Below are 17,287 nucleotides of genomic sequence, written 5' to 3'. Positions count from 1 at the left end.
CCCTCACAGCCTACCTGGGTTCCTTCCCAGAGCAGTCAGGAATAAAGATCTGAGTACAACCGGGTGTTTGTCCCCTCCGCCCCATCTCCAATATATATCGAAGACCCAAGAATTGGGGTCTTTAAAGGAAAACAAGAATAAGCTTAATTTTTTCAATTGTGCTCTTCAACGTCTATGTTAAATTGTATCCTCTGGGATCCCTCCTTTCTAATTTCCTCCGTCAGTTTCGCGTGTGCAAATTCATAGTTTACTGTTTTCAGAAGGTCTTAAAGTCTTCCGTTTGCACCCCACGGATGACCCCTCTATAGTAACTGCTAAAACATTTTTTGTTTTGAGGCAACGCTCAGGAGTGCTCAGGGGTCACTGCTGGCGGGTCTCGGGGGACCTTAAAAGGGATGCCGAAGACCGAACCCGAGTGCACGGAATACGCCCGAGCCGCTGTACTACGGCTCCCCCAGCCAGACGTTGTAAAAGGTTTAAAACGTTGAGAACGAGAGCGGTCCTCTCCAAGGGGGCGTGGGATTCCCTAGGCTTCCGGCACCGCGCTCTGGGCACTTCCGTGGGCGGCGGTGGCGGGGCCACGCGCAGTTCCGCCCCTTGGCTTTGCTGCGGCCACGTCTCGGCATGGCGAGCTCTGCGCTGCGGGCCGAGCTAGAGCAGCGCCTCGGCGCCCTGGCCATCCACACCGAGGTCGTGGAACACCCTGAGGTGAGGTGCCCTGCCCCAACACCCGGGTCGAATCGGTGGGCTCTGCTGCAGTGTCCAGCGTGTGAGGTTTGGGGCGCTCTGCCCCAGAACGCCTTTTCTCGGGGCATTTCGCAGGTTAGATTAGGAAAGGATAAAAATTCTCAGTTGTATAGTGGGAAACGTATGTTTCCCTCCTGTAGTGACTTGATCACATTAATGAGAACTTAGCCAACACTGAGGTTTTTTGCATCTACAATTTTCAAGAAGTAAATCGTCCATGAAGTGGCTAAATTTATCAGGCATCAAACATCTACAGCAGGACATCAAGCATAGTAGTTATACATTTTTACGTGATTTAGTGATGAGAAGATTGCATTGCAATATTAACTGGAACTAATGTGTGGAGTAAGAGTGCTACAAAGACACATATGTGGGGACGATATGTGTGGATGATGATTTTCAAAGGAATATTAGGAATCGATCTTTCTCACCTTGACATATTTAATATCAGAATCCTTTCATTCTTTGACCTCCCTCCCATAGGGTCACATTCCTCTGCTTTCTTTTTATTTTTTAAAATTTTATTGAATCACCTTGAGATATAGTTACAAGCTTTCATGTTTGAGTTACAATCACACAATGAGCAGACACCAATCCCTCCACCAGTGCACCGTCCCACCACCAGTATCCCCTCCTTTCCCACCCTCCCACTGCCTCCATGGCGGATAATATTCCCCAAACTCTCTCTCTACTTTTGGGCATTATGATTTGCAATATAGATACTGAGAGGTTATCATGTTTGGTCTTTACTTACTTTCAGCACACATCTCCCATCACAACTGATTCCTCCAACCCTCATTTTCTTAGTGATCCCTTCTCTATTCCAGCTGCTTTCTCCCCTCCACTCATGAGGCAGGCTTCCAACTATGGAGCAATCTTCCTGGCCCTTATATCTACGGTCCTAGGGTGTTGGTCTCATGTTATGTTATTTTATACCCCACAAATGAGTGCAGTCCTTCTGTATTTGTCCCTCTCTTTCTGACTCATTTCACTTAAGCATGATACTCTCCATGTCTATACACTTATGAGCAAATTTCATGACTTGGCTGGAGCGATAGCACAGCGGTAGGATGTTTGCCTTGCACGCAGCCAACATGGCCGACCCGAGTTCGATTCCTCTGCCCCTCTTGGAGAGCCCGGCAAGCTACCGAGAGTATCTCGCCCACACGGCAGAGCCTGGCAAGCTCCCTGTGACGCATTCGATATGCCAAACACAGTAATAACAAAGTCTCCAATGGAGACGTTACTGGGCCCACTCGAGCAAATCGATGATCAACGGGAGGGCCTTTACCTTTACCATCTCTCCCAACAGCTGCATAGTATTCCATTATGTCGCCTGCTTTCTTAACATTATGAGTTGCCCTCCCTGTGGTTACTTATTTGTAGCGTGGAGGCTGTCACATATGCTGAAAACCCAGTCTGAACTACCATGAACGTCATGTGTTTAAAATCCTTTTTACTGAAACATAGAAATACAATACTGGTATACAGAGCCTGCTTGATGTCTCAAGGAGTAACTGAGATGGGGCTTATTGTTTGTTAATGTGCTGGGGATGGGTTTAACAGTGATGAAGGCACTGAGTATCCCCAAATCTTACCTCTTTTCAGCAATCAAAACAATGGTCCTTTAATGTGAAGTGTGTGTGTATGTACACATGTATTTATTCTTAACCTTATTGTCATGTTTACAGGTCTTTACAGTTGAAGAAATGATGCCTCACATCCAGCATTTGAAAGGAGCACACAGCAAGAACTTATTTCTTAAAGACAAAAAGAAAAAAGGCTACTGGCTGGTGACAGTTCTTCATGATAGACAAATTAATTTAAATGATCTTGCCAAACAGTTAGGTGTTGGAAGTGGAAATCTACGATTTGCTGATGAATCAGCCATGCTTGAAAAACTTCAAGTTCGACAAGGCTGTGCCACACCGTTGGCACTCTTTTGTGACCACGGAGATGTGAAATTTGTTCTGGATTCTGCTTTTTTGGAAGGTGGACATGAAAAGGTCTACTTTCATCCAATGACTAACGATGCGACCATGGGATTGAGCCCTGAAGACTTTCTCACTTTCGTGAAGAATACAGGACACGATCCAATAATAATAAATTTTGATAAAAATACCTAATTTGGGGCAAGGGAAATGACTCAGTCATTGACCAAACCTGAGTTTGATCTCTGGTACCACATGCTGGTTACCACCATCCCCATTCAGCCCTGGAGGCCTCCCGACCCAACACCTTGAGGAGAGGCCCCAGACCTCCTGAGTACTGCTTGGGAGCCCCCCACAACCCCGCAATAAACAAACAGCTAACTTGGCAAATGCTTAGAATAAATTTATTTCTGAATGTTGTTCTTCCTGTTTATAATTTACAAATAGCATTTAAAAGAATTAAGAATACTTAGCACCTAGGATTGATGACTATCAAAATCATCTTAGGAGAAATATTTGATCTAAATTCAAAAGTTTTTACATTTTTTGATTCTGGGGGTAGAACCCACTCATTTAAAATGCTAGGTACATGCTCTCCAACTGACCCACATTCCCACCCCAAGGATATTTTTTAAAAAGAAGATAGTAGGTAATTTTAGTCAGTTCAGACAGACATTTCATCCTCTAAGTCCTCAAGACATTATTCATTATAGGAAAACCTTAAGTAATTAAGAATAAATTAACACTGAGACTAAAGACAAATTGACTAACGTGTTAACTATCATCTTTAGGATGGTCATTATAGATGAAAACAAGTTGTAAAAAATAGCATATATAAAAGTATCCTTGTTAGTATAGGCACAGAAATCAAAAGGAATATAGAAATAAATTATTGATAATGGCGATCTTTAGAGAATGTGGAATGGGGAGCAAGAAATTTGCAGCAAAGAGCATTATGTATTTCATATATGAAAACCCACCAATTAGTTTGTAAACTAAGGTGCCTAAAATGAAATACAGGTGATCAGGAACCAAAGGCAAACACTATTATCCGGTGTTTTTAAACCATTTTTCCCCCTAGTGGAAATTAACTTTCCATGAAGTATATCTATAAAGTTTTAATATACAAAAACACTCAAATGGAAAATGTTTTATCATTATTCTAATACAATTAACTTATTTTAGTGATAATGGGGATTGAAACCAGGACCTCACACACCCAAACTAAGCTAAATATTGAGCCTAAAATTAATTTTAAAACTAACAAGTTATTAAGGATTTGTTTAGGAATTGTTCAAAGATTAGAAATGTGAACGTACTTGAATAAATTTCTCTTTGTTCTAATTTAAATTTTGTCTCCTTTGAACTATGATTTCTGAAATACTAAAAGAATCTACACTAATCTATTGTCAGTTGCCTTATAAGAAAATGGGTCAATAATAGAGGAACACTGACATTTTCCCTCAAAATAAAACCCTTCAGTTGAGGGTCTGACAAAAACTTAACTACAAAAACATTGTCATGAGAATTATTATGTTTTCCTTTAGCACAAGGAATCAAATGGAATGTTTTTATGATTACTATATTTTCTTAAGTTTGATCATTGAAATTTCCCCCTGGTACAGACACTAATCTGTTGCTAAAAGGCAAAATAAAACTTTAAAATGTCTATAAATCAGATGTCTACTCCTGGTTGAATTTTGGGGGTTCTCCCCAACAGCGCTCAGGAGGCATAGGATCCCCTCCTGGTGACTCTTTGGTCAAATGGGCCCAACTGGGTAGTGGTTCAATGCTAGGGCCTGAGGATTTGGCACTGGTCAGGCCCTGTGGTGCCAGGGCTTAACCCTGGCCACTACTGGAGACCTCCAAAGGCTACACTCAAGAGATGTTTGGGGAGCAAGAGATCAAACCTGGGTATATGCAAGGCATGGGCCTTAATTCCTGGCACTGCCATGGGAAAATTCTCTTAAAAAAAAAATATATATATAGACTAGATTTAAGATAGGTCAATTTAGTTAGTACCTGGAGAGGGTAAAGTGAGTAGGGATTTGCCTTGCATGAGGCCAACCCGGGTTTAATCAGATTAGCACAGCATATGATCTCCTGAACCTCACCAGGAATGATCCCTGAGCAGAGTCAGGATTAAGTCCCAAACACTGCTGGATCACTCTTTAAAAAAAATAAATAACAGTAAGAAATGTTCTTCATAAATATTTCTTAGGTGCCATGTTAGCTTTCATCATCTCTCATATTTTTAAGAGGAAATTCAGGTTACCCTATATATGAAATTATTACAATCAAAGACATGGAGGACCTTATCTGGACAAATTGCCCTTCCATACCTTATGCTTGAAAACAGACCTAAAAATAACATTCTACACAAGAATTCAAGGTCGACTACTTTCTCTTAACATTTTGCCTCCTAAAATATGTTAAATAAAGTGAGAGATTTGTTTGTATAACTATTAGATTGCACTTCAAGTTATTTTGTGATTGACAACACACAGGCAAATTTCCTCTCTCTCTCTCTCTCTCTCTCTCTCTCTCTCTCTCTCTCTCTCCTTTGCGCTCTCTCTCTTTTGCGCTCTCTCTGGCATATCCTCAATATTTATCCCTAAATGACTTAGCTGGAGAGAATTATTTAAACAAGGATCTAAGCCATATGTGAAAATAAGTTTTCTGGGAGACAGGAAAATCAAAGTATAGCATTTGGCTAAGATTGTATTATTTTTAAAATGATTATTAACCACTTGTTACAAAAACCACCTGTTTTATTTCTTTTTATAACAGTTTGATAAGTGAATGTTAGACCAATTAAAAACTTTAAGAAATAAAGTTAAAAGCTAAAAATTGTTTGGTTTAAAATTACAAAATCAAGCTATGGTGTCTTTTGTTATGAATTGAACTGTGACTGTTTTAGATATTGTCAGTAGTAACATTTTGCCATTAAAATCCAAATCCCTTAATAGCATTGTAAATCTCTTAGTATTTGTAAAGGAAATGTTACAGCTTTTTATATTATTTGACTTGGTATTTAATAACAATTATAAATAAAATTATAAACTTAGAAAAAGAGAACCCTTGATTTAAAAAAAAATCTAAAATCAGGTTTTGTTAAAGGGTGTTGTAAGTGCAACTTTATCCATAAGGCATTTTCATTGCTGTTGAAATGTCTCAACATGTACATCACGGTTTACTTTATAAACTGGGCTCCCTCCTTTTGTATTATTCATTCAAGGCTTAAAACAAAACAAAACAAAAATCTCAGGACTAAATGTATCAGAAAAGAAATTCATTTTTATCATAAAAACTTAAAATACAAAGTCATTTAGCATACGTTATTACTCCTAATTTTAATTCCAGATTTGGTACATCTTTTCCACTTCTTAACAAACCGATAAGATAGAGCAGGCTATAATCTGTGAGGTGGCTGTTATTCTGTAATATGCACAGTGCTTTTTAATAGGCTCTTACCATGCCTTGCATGAAAGGTGCTACATACAAACCTGATTTGTGAACTCTTTGGTAACCACCAGTTCAAAAATTTGGGCCAAACATACCCACATGGCCAATTGGAAGTGCTATATGATGGGAGCTCTGGGTGAAAATGATTCCCTTTATATTAAATTCTTCAGCTCTGTTTTGGAGCCAGATTCAGCTGTGCTCAGGAGACCATACATGGTGCTGGAGATTGAACCTGGGTTGGCTGCTTGCAAGGCAAGTGCTGTACCCACTGTACTGAGTCTCTTGTCTCCTGAATTCTTCAGCTTTCATTGGGGATTGAGGTCTTAATTTAGAATGGAATTAAGAGAACTACAAGCATTTCTGGTCTAAATAGGAAAATGGTCAGTTAGTTTACAGTTGGCCACAATTTTATTTGGTGGAAGTTTAAGGGAAAAAAGTGACTTTCTACTAAGTTGGCATGTTATTTTTTGGGGGAAATAAAATACTTCTATGGTTATTACCTAGTCCTTGAAACGGTACAAAAACAGTGATGAATATAATGGGGAAATTCGTACTTTTGCAGTGTTTTCAAGTGTTCCCTTGGTTCCTCTAACTGCATTTTCTCAGGGCCAGGCTGCTTAGATTCAGTACTTTATAGATGGCCCTTAACCATTTTTTATTCTAAGCAATAGTGTACCACTTGTGTGGAATGTTCTCTGTTGTAGGATTACTGTTCTGGAGAGGTTAATCTGTGACAGCATTCACCTCATTAGGACAAATCTTAATAATTAAATTTCAACTTTCAGTCACTGTCCTGGGATGTGTCCTAGTTGTGCAAATTAGATGCTAGTTAATATAAATCTAAATTACCCACTTAAAGTATTTAGCTAAACATATATCTGTATTTACTCTTATTTCATCCACCTAAAAATGAATTTACATTTTTTTTACACACAAGTGTCTCTAGATAGCCCTGACGTCCGTTATCAAATTGATACTTGGATCTAGGGAGTCATGTTGGAGAGATAATGTTTCAAAATCTAGAGAATAGGTTTTAAATATGTCTGTTGTGCAATATTTGTATTTTTGTAAGAATCTTTTGTATTTACACTTACATAGCACCTTTCATTCAAGAGTTTATAAGTGACATACTTTACAGCATTATTTGGTGGCAAAATCTAAATTAATGACAGAATTAAGTTAAATAAAACCAAGTTCTCTAACTTCCATTTCAATTTCTGGTCAACTACACATGCTGTCTTTCTTCTTAATTTGGACTTTCTGAAGTAGATTATGAATATAACATGCTACTGGCCTACTAAATAAAGTAGGGAAGAACTAGGGAAGGAAGACACGTATTTCTCATGCTACTGGGTTAGTAATAAAACACAGTTCATAAACCACACAGAATAGGATATGAAATTATTCCAAAAGATATTTCGAGCTGGTAATGAAAGCCTAAGAAGTATACTGTTAAACAAAAAGTCATTATATTTTTCATTTAAGACCATTAAGAATATTCTGATATTTATGTTAAATAAAAAATTTGCATTAATAAGTACCAATGCGTTTTTGAATGCATAAGAAAATAAAACTGTGTTATAAAACTGGAGCTACAAAAAATTGATGTTTCCCTGGGTTAACTGAATTTACTTTTTTTGTGCTTCCCTCAAATGTTTAAGGTAACAAATTCATACAAATATTTCAAAAGTACCAATAACAGCTACCAACTTTAATATGTAATATTATAAAGAAAGCAGAAAAATTCTTATTAATAAACAATAACCTTAATAAATGAGTTTCTGGAAAAAAAGTAAGTTATTTACATTAATTTTGCCCTAAGAAAACTTCTTAAGCAACAGTCAGCTCTCAAGTTAAAAACACACACACATACATAACTGAATGCTAAAGAAAGGGAATGAATTAAAATACAACAGTTTTTTCTTGGGAATATTATTTTCTTGAAACTACCTTACTAAAAAATTTCAGAAAAACACTCTTACCACCTTGGATCAATGAACGAAATGAATGTGTAAGTGTTCATGGGGAATACAGAAAGATTAATATTAACTGTAATTTTTGTAGTCTCATTATGTTCTTGAGATTTATAACCGAATTTCTTTTGTAGCACACAAAAGTAAATGGCTTAAAACACAAACACACACACACACACACATACACACACACACACACACACATACCCATACCCATACCCACACCCACACACACATGCAGTCGGCTAGCCAAATAAGGCTCTGACATGCCAAAACAACGTACTCTGTATCTTAATATATAGTACATTCCACAACATACTACAGCATTTAATTAGATTTACACAACTAAATATAAATGGCTAGATTTTGGCTACTACTTAGCAGAAGCATTAAGCAAACATGGAAATATTCATAAACAAATGATCAAAGAAGTAGATTGTTCTTGGAGTCTTTCTTGAAACCTTCCAATACTTGGTCCTTAGTGAGAGAATATCCTTTATTCATCAGATTTTAACAGTACAATGTATAATAAGTCCTAAAACCTAACAATTTTGGCAGTTGACTCCAGTAGTGCTCCTTGATTCAAGGAAGGAAGATTTGTATTTCTTGCCTGCTCTAGTCACGAAGGATTGTTTAAAGTCTCCTTAAAGATATTTTTTAAATGTTTCCTATAGTTGAGTGTCTTGTTACTTCAGAAATAAAGGCTTCATACTGAGAAACTGAAGGACACTTTTCTCTCTGTATATAGTTGGAAGGTAGAAAGAAGAAAGAAAAAATAAGAAATACTTGAAGATAAGAGAGATGTAAAATATAGAGCAGCCACTTTAGGAACAGCATGCACTAAACACTGCTATAGAAATGATAGAGTGACAGTCAACAAGCAAATTTCCTTTAAGTATATCATCTTAGAAAAGGCATTTATTCTCAATTAATGAGACAACAGTAGAGAAGATGCACTCCTACCGCAAAAACATAAGGACTTCAAACTGAAAAAGGAACTTTTAAATCATATTTACATTGAGGGGATAAATAATTTTTTAAAGGTTTCTTGCACTGACAAATAAAACTTAAATGGCGATTGCCATTTAAGTAACTGCCATTTAACTAATCTTGTTTTACTAGTAAGGAATACAGAAAGTCATGAATTAAGCAAGCAATATTTACATCTGTTAATGCAATGAGCACTTCTTAAATATAATGCAGTTAGTCTGTATAAATGAGACTAATCTCATTTACATTTTAAGCAAGAAACTCACCACTTGCCCACATGTCATGTAGTGGGTAAAAGAATTAGGAGCTTTGTTGCTCCCTAGACCTGCTTTTTGAATTTCTGCTTTCTTGTACTTTGTCCATATCTGCAGGAGAAAAGCATTTCATGTTATTTAATCAAAGGTTAAAAAAATACACTTCATGAAGATCAGAAACCATAGCACTCTCACTGAGTAAAGAAGGAAGGAAGCTAACAGAGAAATTTATTTATCCAATAGCTAATTACTTAAAAAACTGGTGTTTGTTGTTTTCAGTTGTTTTGGGTTTGGGGACTTTATCTACTGATTCCTAGCGCAGTACTTGGGGATTTTGGTGCTCAGGGAACCATGCAATGCAAGTCCCAGGGATCAATCCTGAGCCTCTTGCATACAAAACCAGTGCCCAATCCATTGAGATCTCTCTCTGGCTATTGAACTTGATGTTTTAAAAGCTATTACTGGGGCTGGAGAGATAGTATAGTGGGCAGGCATTTGCCTTACATGAAGCCAATCTGGGTTTTGTCCCCAGCACCCCATACAGTTCCCCAAACCCTTCCAGGAGTGATCTCTAAGCACAGAGCCAGGACTAAGCCCTAAGCATCGCAGGGTGTGAACTCCACACTCAAAAATAAATAAAAGTTATGACTAATGTATTCAGTTCTTCCTGAATAGTTCTTCCTAGAATCATTCAGGTTTACTTATTATATGAAATGATCACATAAAATTTTAAAATAAAAACTAATGTTCCATGTAACTGAGAAGTAACAACAATGGAGTATTTGTATCATTTACTTAGAAAGTCTGAGGCATATTATACTGCTTTTTTTCTGGTTAAGGGGAACTAAGTTACTAGCAATATAAATTTACAAGTGGCAGGAAAAATAGAAACCTATAGGAGAGCATTTAATATTTTATCATTTATAAGGGAACTGAGCCTTCAAATAGTATACCAAACAATCCTTTGTGAAGCCAGAGAGTATCAAAGGTAATGACAGAGGAAGACACATGTAGCTACTCAACTAGGCGCTGCTTCAACTTTTCTCTTGAAAAGTCTTATTATTATTCTTTTTTTAAATTTGAGGGTATCTGGAGAATTTCATTCTCCATTTCTCCCCACAGATAAATCTTCTGGTTAACAAACAGGTAATAAATCAATGTTTTAAGGGAATTTTTGTGACCCCAGAGATGGTCATAGTTTCTGGATGAAATTTTTATTTTTTGTTTTGTTTTGGGGATCACTTTTGGTTGTGCTCAGGGAACCATAATGGGGTTACAAGGAATTGAACCCAGGTCAGCCACATGCAAGGCAAGAGCCCTAGCCCTTGTACTACTGCTCTAGTACCCTCTGGGTGGTATCTAGTCTTTATTCTCAGACAACACTCATGACATCTACACTTACATTATGTCTTACGTGCATAGTATGTTCTTTTTGAAAATATGGAATATTTATAACCAAAGTAATTTGAATTATTTGGGAAACATTGTTTTCCTGGGCCAGGGTTCTGACTCAAAGTGTTGAAGCACATATTTTGCATGCAGGAGTCTCTGCTTTAGTTCTCAGCTCTACTTGGTGTTCTGAGTATCACTATGTATGGTCCAAACACACCCTCCGCACCAAAATTATTTCATGTAAGTCTAATTTTCTTTTCTTTTTCTCTTTTCTCCTTTTTTTTGGTTGGGGCAGGCACTAGAACTTATTAGTGAACTTAGCAGTACTCAGGGTGACCATATGTGGTACCAAGATAGGTTATATGCAAGGCAAGCACTTTAACTCCTATACTATCCCTCCAGCCCTATAAAGTCAATTTTTTCATAATCATGTGTTTAATATAATGATAAATGATTCTCAGCATATACTGAATAAATAAATGTAAAGTTTATCAGATTAATATCTTAAAAAGTTGGATTCTTTTGTTTTTGTTTTGTAACACCTGTCGGTGCTTTGAGTTTACTCCTGGCTCTGCACTCAGGAATCACTCCTGATGATGGTGTTGGGGGAGCACACAGGGTGCCAGAAATCAAATGAAGGTTGATCGTGTGCAAGACAAGCACCCTCCCTGCCCCTAAAAAGTTGAAATATTTTAAAGTAATTCTTAACTCAATGTTGAAAAGAACTAACAATGAATATTATATTTGATTCATTTTTGACCCTAATATCACTTATATTTCCTATTAAATTTTATTACTAGGTTATTTTTTTAAAAAGGCAACACCAAAAAATGTTTAAATGCTAGGAATGACTGTGAAGCAGCTGAGAATAAAGAGGATTAATATCTTCACATAGAAAATATTTTAGGTGGTCCTAAGAAAATAAAATGTCTGATTATGTTCATTTGGTTATCTCCACTAGGATAACTTTTTATTGTAATAAAACCTATGGTCAAAGATACAAACAGAAGTGTCCCTGTTCCTGGTAAGTACAAAATGGTACGTACTGGAAGCTGGCTTAATTTACAAAGGTAAAACTTTCACTAAGTAAAAGTTCTCTATATTTTCCTTTGGTCCAACTAATAATAATAACAAAAATTTAACAACATATAAACCATAATAATTTTCTCCGTCTATGAAGTTACATTTTAAAACATTTCTAGATGAGTAGCTCAGTTTTAGGAGGAAGAAAAATGACATAAACATTACAGAAAAAGAGTTAAGAGATACTCCTCCAGAAGTAAGTGCAGCTGATTCTGCTTAAAAGTGCTATATGGGAGGACTGGGCACATGATTCAAAGGTCACAATGTGCCCTTGGTTCTATCCCTTGCTCCATCCCTTGAGTACCATCCCAGTAGTAATCTCTTGAGGAGCAGTGTGCGGCCCGAGAACAAAAAACAATAAAACAACATAAAAGTAGAATCCAGATAGCTCAATGGTAGACACATGCTTTGCGTACAGGAGGCCCAGGTTCAATTCCCAGCTCCATATAAGTTCTCCTGAGTACCACTGAGAATGACCAGGGCACCATTAGTACAGCCTCAAAACAGAAAATAAAAATTAGTATTATAAAGGTCAGGGATGTAGCTCAGTGGTAATTCTTGCCTTAAACGAGAGGCCCTTTTTACAATTGCCTAAAAGAGAAAAATAGGACCCCTGGAATGGTCCAGAGAGACAGTTCAGGATGCCTTTCACCCCACCAACCCTGGTTTGAACCCCTCATACCACAGATAGTTCCCAAGTACCACTAAGAAGTGTCTGAGCACAGAGCTAGGAGTTGCCCCACTACACCCCCGCCAAACCATGAAAAGATCATTTTAAGTTTTTGGTATGACTCAGAATTAGTCATATTTTCTCTATCTCCTTTTCCTTTTTATTTCCTTTTATTTATTTATTGTGGCCCCAGGGCAACATAAATGTAAGGAATGTGGCTCTATTGCTAAGTTACATCCTGGCCCACTCCTTCTGTGCATTTGGGGGCATGGGAGAGAGAAAGAGAGAGAGAGAGAGAGAGAGAGAGAGAGAGAGAGAGAGAGAGAGAGAGAGAGAGAGACAGAGAGAGAGAGACAGAGAGACAGACAAAGAGAGGATCAAATGCAAGGCAGGCTCAGCAGGTGACTCAGATCCCTGGAGATTTATGTGTACTCTTAATTCTACAATTTGTCCTACTAAAAACAAACTTGTTGAATTACTGCAAATATTAACTTCACATTTTACCTTAGCACAATGCACTCACTTTAGAAAATTCTGCTTGAAAGACAGACTAGGTCTAATTTACCAATAAATAAGTTACAGAATAACAGAAGGAACCACCTTTACTACTTTATTAGCTAACTCCCCCTTTGAATATAAGTCAAAAATGCAGATTTCCAACAAAATAAGTATGACTTGGTTTATTTTTCTTTGTATTTTTTCTATAAGAACTGGGAAGATTACTATGTTAACTGATTCCATGTAAAAAGACATCTTGAAGCTATTTGAACTCTTGCATTTTTAAGATGAAGCTCAGGAAAGAAATAAATAACAAATGCTCTCGTTCACCTATATAAGTTACATTTAAACTTCTTGTTCTTATTTTGAAAAAAAGAATTACACTAAATTTGTGAGCACTGACAGTGTTTGAAATCTGAAAAACTTATAAATATGGGCAATAGCTAAAACTTGCTGCATGGTGTTAACTTTAATTATTTCTTTAAAAATAAAACAAAAGGCATAATTAAATGGCAAAAGGAAATGACATCTTTTACATATTTTCTTACCAAAACTGTACATGCACAACATGAAGCGCATGTTCTGGGGAAAAAGTGAGAAGAGGTAAGAAGAGAAGGAAGGAAAGCAAAAGGGAAACAAGAAAATGAGCATCCTTTTGAAAAGCAACAAAGTAAATATGACATGGAAATATTTTCTTGGTAATAATAACATGCAACTATTTTAACATGCTTCTACATGTCAAAGAAACATCTCTTATCAAGTGACAAGAAATAAAAGAAGAACAAATATTTAAAAGTTTTCAAAGTCATGCAAGAAAATGCACAATGCAATCATTATTTCATGCAGGCTTTGATGTGCTTACACATTCACATTTATATACATGCCATCAAGTACAGTTGAACAGTAGCCACAATTTCAAAACAAAAATAAGCCCAGTCAAATTATACTTTTTAACAGCTCTTCAAATCAGATTACAGAAGTATACATCTATCAAATGACAAGAGCCCTATTATTATGCTATTTTATTTTATTTTTTGGCTTTTTGAATCACACCCGGTGATGGTAAGGGGTTACTTCTGGCTCTGCACTCAAGAATCACTCCTGGCAGTGCTTGGAGGACCATGTGGGATGCCAAGGATCGAACCTGGGTTGGCCGCCTGCAAGGAAAATACCCTACCCACTGTACTATCGCTCCGGCCCCTATTGTGCAATTCTAATCATACACAACCATATTCATACCAAACAGTCTGATTATCCTCAGAAACTAACAACTCTGCTTCCGTGTCATTAGGATAGAGGCATGCAGAAATGGCAATATTACTGCTATCTACAAAAGACTGTGGTTTACTATTGCTAGGGCTCTGATTATCAGAAAATTGTTCATTATCTTTTTGTGCAGCTTTATCCAAAGAAGCAGAAGCTTGATCAGTTAACTTAATGACTGGTCTAGGAGGTAACCCACTAATATTACTAACTAATTCTGTATTCAGGGATAAAAATGTCTGAGATGGATGAGCCACTGTAAATGACTCTAAGCAATCTTTAGCTAATATTCTAGATGTATCATTAGCTGTATTAATAGGAGCAAAAGTCTGTTTTAGAAAATGTGACCTTTCTGTTCTTGAGATTCCAGTCTGGGTGTATAGAGGTGTAGAGATAGTTAAATCATTTTGTGTATGTGAAACTACAGTATGTGTGGGACTATGGGGTGTATGAAAGGACCACTGATGCAAACAGTACTCACTAGATGCTGCAGTGATGTTGCTATCAACAGTAGCTGGTGGCGAATCAACTGATACAGGTAATCTACTGTCCTTGGTCAAAAAATCATGGATGCTTGTCCTCCGGGTAGTTCCTTCAGCAGTAGAGATCACACTGCTTGCACGAGGTAAAGTGGCATAAGGATTACTATCTTTTGATTGTCTTGACAAAGAAGTTTCTTTTACTAATTTTCTCTTTCCTTGAGTAGGTTTCCCTGGAGAACTACTGAAGGAAGTATCCTCAGTCTTTCGAGGATCATGTCTCACAAATTGTTCAGGTTTAGTTGTCCGTCTATCACAGAAGTCTCCTGGGGCTTTTCCACTTACTGACCTAGCCAGGCCACAGCTAACTGGCTTATTTTTTCCCAAAAAGTCAGAGGAGACAGATAAACTTTTCATTACTTCATCTAAAAGATTCTCTTGACTTGAGGATTTTATCTGTTAAAATAAAAAACAAAAGCAACATAGTGAAATACAACCATGATTTTACTTTATACTTTAGACCAATGGTTTCAACTGCTGATCTGTGAATGAATGACAGCCCAGAGGTGCCCAAATGTTGTACTACTGATATACCTGAATCAGTTCGGATCAGAGGTTTTCAACAATCAGTGTGCAGATTGATGTTGGTTCACAAATATTAATATTGAAAATCACTTGCATTAGACAATTAATACAAAATTGTCTTTAAGTATCTTTACGTACCCCTTAGCTAAAAATCAAAGCTCTAAAATTCAAGCATATAACTTTATTTTGTCCACCTAAATTAATTTCACTTTAAAGAAAACTAACCTGTATTGAGGTAAGCTTGCTGCTTTCTTCCAAAAACTGTTGGAGAGTTACAACTTCACTTCCAGGGGACCCAGTTTTTATCTTGTGATATGTTCGACTCTCTAATGTTTCAGGCATTTTGTGCTGAAGCACTGGGCTTGATCTGGTTTGTCTTTTCAAGTACTGAATTGGACTGCTACCACTGCTGGACCAAGCCTCATAATCATGAAGCAGACTAAATTCTCCACTGCTGTGGCTTTGTGGTCTGCTTTGAATATTAACAGCACCTGCTTTTGGAGTAAATGATATATTAAGAAGTCAGTAATAGAAATGAGTGACAACTAAATAAGTGATGATATTTATTAACTGGGTCTTAACTTGCCACACAGATATTTTTCTTTTCCTTTGTTTCTTGTTTTTCTGTGCCACAACCAGCTGTCCACAGAGCTTACTCCTGGCTCTATATGTAGGGATCACTACTGGCAGTTTTGGGGGATCATGTTGGATGCCAAAGATCAAACCAGGGTTGGCCATGTAGAAGGCAAGTGCCTTATCTACTACATTTATCTCATCCCCCAAACAGAATTTCAAGATTAAGTTAGAAATACCAGTCATGCTAAGTGTTACTGCTTTTTTTATTTTTTGGTGAAACTTACAAATTTAAGTTCCAGACCCATAAGGGCAAACACTTGCATTCACCAATATAACCAGAGAATGTATTAAAAGCAGGATCTCAAGACATTTTATGAGTATATTAATAAGTGAATAATACATGCTACTCTTGCCTCTGTACGCACGGTCACTCCTTGCAGTGTTCAGGGACCATGCAGTTCTAGGAATCAACTCAGGACTACTGTATGCAAAGCATTGCATTCTAGAACACTGAACTATCTCTCCAAGTCCTAAACAATTCACAACTTAAAATAAAATATAAGAGTTTTAAAATTTCAGTTTAGCACTGTAGCACTGTCCTCCCATTGTTCATGGATTTGCTCCAGCGGGCACAACTAACATCTCCATTGTGAAACTTGATGTTACTGTTTTTGGCATATAAAATACATGACGGGTAGCTTGTGAGGCTCTGCCGTGCAGGCGGGATACTCTCAGTAGCTTGAGGGGCTCTCCAAGAGGGACAGAAGAATAGAACCTGGGTCAGCTGTGTGCAAGGCAAACACCCTACCCGCTGTGCTATCGCTCCAGCCCAAAATTTCAGTTTAAAACAAAAAATTATGCTAATGCTAACACTAACACTTTCAATTCTTTGCTTATCAATTATTTAGTCTTTACCAAAACTAGGTGGAATAAACTTAAAGGAAAAAATAATTTAAAGAACAGCCAAATAGGAAAGTCAAATGAGGTCATAATGTAATTATTTAGAAATTTCCTGTAAAAATAAGACGTCACTTATACAGTATAGTAGTTTTTATTTCATTTCTGAATCATCTGGTTGTTCCTGCTTCCCATACTGCATATGGTGGCTAAATAAAAATTTAGAAGGCTCCCTTGAGGTTGAGTAACTGAACTGAAAACAAATTACAACTTTGGAAAAAATACTCTTTAATGTCTATGCTATTCCTTGAAAGCACTGAATCATTTTGGTTAATAGCATACTAAACCTAAGCCCAATACTGAGACAGAAAATGCAGCTTTTTAGGCCTGGAGAGATCATATTAGAAGTACAATCAGCATGTAGCTGACCCAAGTTTAATCCCGAGCACTGTACCAGCACCATCAGAGGTCACTCCTGAGGACA

At 37.1% G+C, this 17,287-nt stretch overlaps 2 protein-coding genes across 7 annotated transcripts in view; one reads left to right on the top strand and one right to left on the bottom strand.

Annotated features, from left to right (window-relative positions):
- The first annotated feature begins 600 nt into the window (after positions 1–600).
- LOC130032475 (prolyl-tRNA synthetase associated domain-containing protein 1) lies at positions 601–3,972 on the top strand. The gene is made up of 2 exons (XM_056124035.1): positions 601–708; positions 2,439–3,972. Exons 1-2 carry the CDS (start codon positions 625–627, stop codon positions 2,871–2,873), a joined length of 519 nt encoding a protein of 172 aa, XP_055980010.1. The 5' UTR covers positions 601–624; the 3' UTR covers positions 2,874–3,972.
- A 4,283-nt stretch (positions 3,973–8,255) lies between these two features.
- Positions 8,256–17,287, bottom strand: part of CCDC88A (coiled-coil domain containing 88A) — a 129,603-nt gene continuing 120,571 nt past the window's right edge. For 3 of the 6 annotated variants that reach the window (XM_056122545.1, XM_056122547.1, XM_056122548.1), the window contains 5 exons: positions 15,556–15,824; positions 14,748–15,201; positions 9,373–9,471; positions 8,308–8,854; positions 8,256–8,267 (listed from right to left, as the gene is read on the bottom strand). In XM_056122545.1, coding sequence (XP_055978520.1) covers positions 9,407–9,471; positions 14,748–15,201; positions 15,556–15,824 — 788 coding nt within the window. In that variant the 3' untranslated portion in view covers positions 8,256–8,267; positions 8,308–8,854; positions 9,373–9,406. Of the gene's footprint in view, positions 8,268–8,307; positions 8,855–9,372; positions 9,472–14,194; positions 15,202–15,555; positions 15,825–17,287 lie in introns of those variants that run through there. The other 3 variants (XM_056122546.1, XM_056122549.1, XM_056122544.1) reach the window with 2 other exon arrangements.

Source organism: Sorex fumeus, unplaced genomic scaffold (genome assembly GCF_029834395.1).
Source record: "Sorex fumeus unplaced genomic scaffold, SorFum_2.1 ptg000006l, whole genome shotgun sequence".
Classification (NCBI taxonomy): Eukaryota; Metazoa; Chordata; class Mammalia; order Eulipotyphla; family Soricidae; genus Sorex; species Sorex fumeus.
This window is presented reverse-complemented; position numbering and strand designations above follow the sequence as displayed.

What these genes read in the sequence shown, in the direction of transcription:
- LOC130032475 (XM_056124035.1), top strand. Translation starts at nt 625, where the DNA reads ATGGCGAGCTCTGCGCTGCGGGCCGAGCTAGAGCAGCGCCTCGGCGCC. An exon ending in AGGTCGTGGAACACCCTGAG is followed by an intron (nt 709 to 2,438) that starts GTGAGGTGCCCT and finishes TCATGTTTACAG; the next exon opens with GTCTTTACAGTTGAAGAAAT.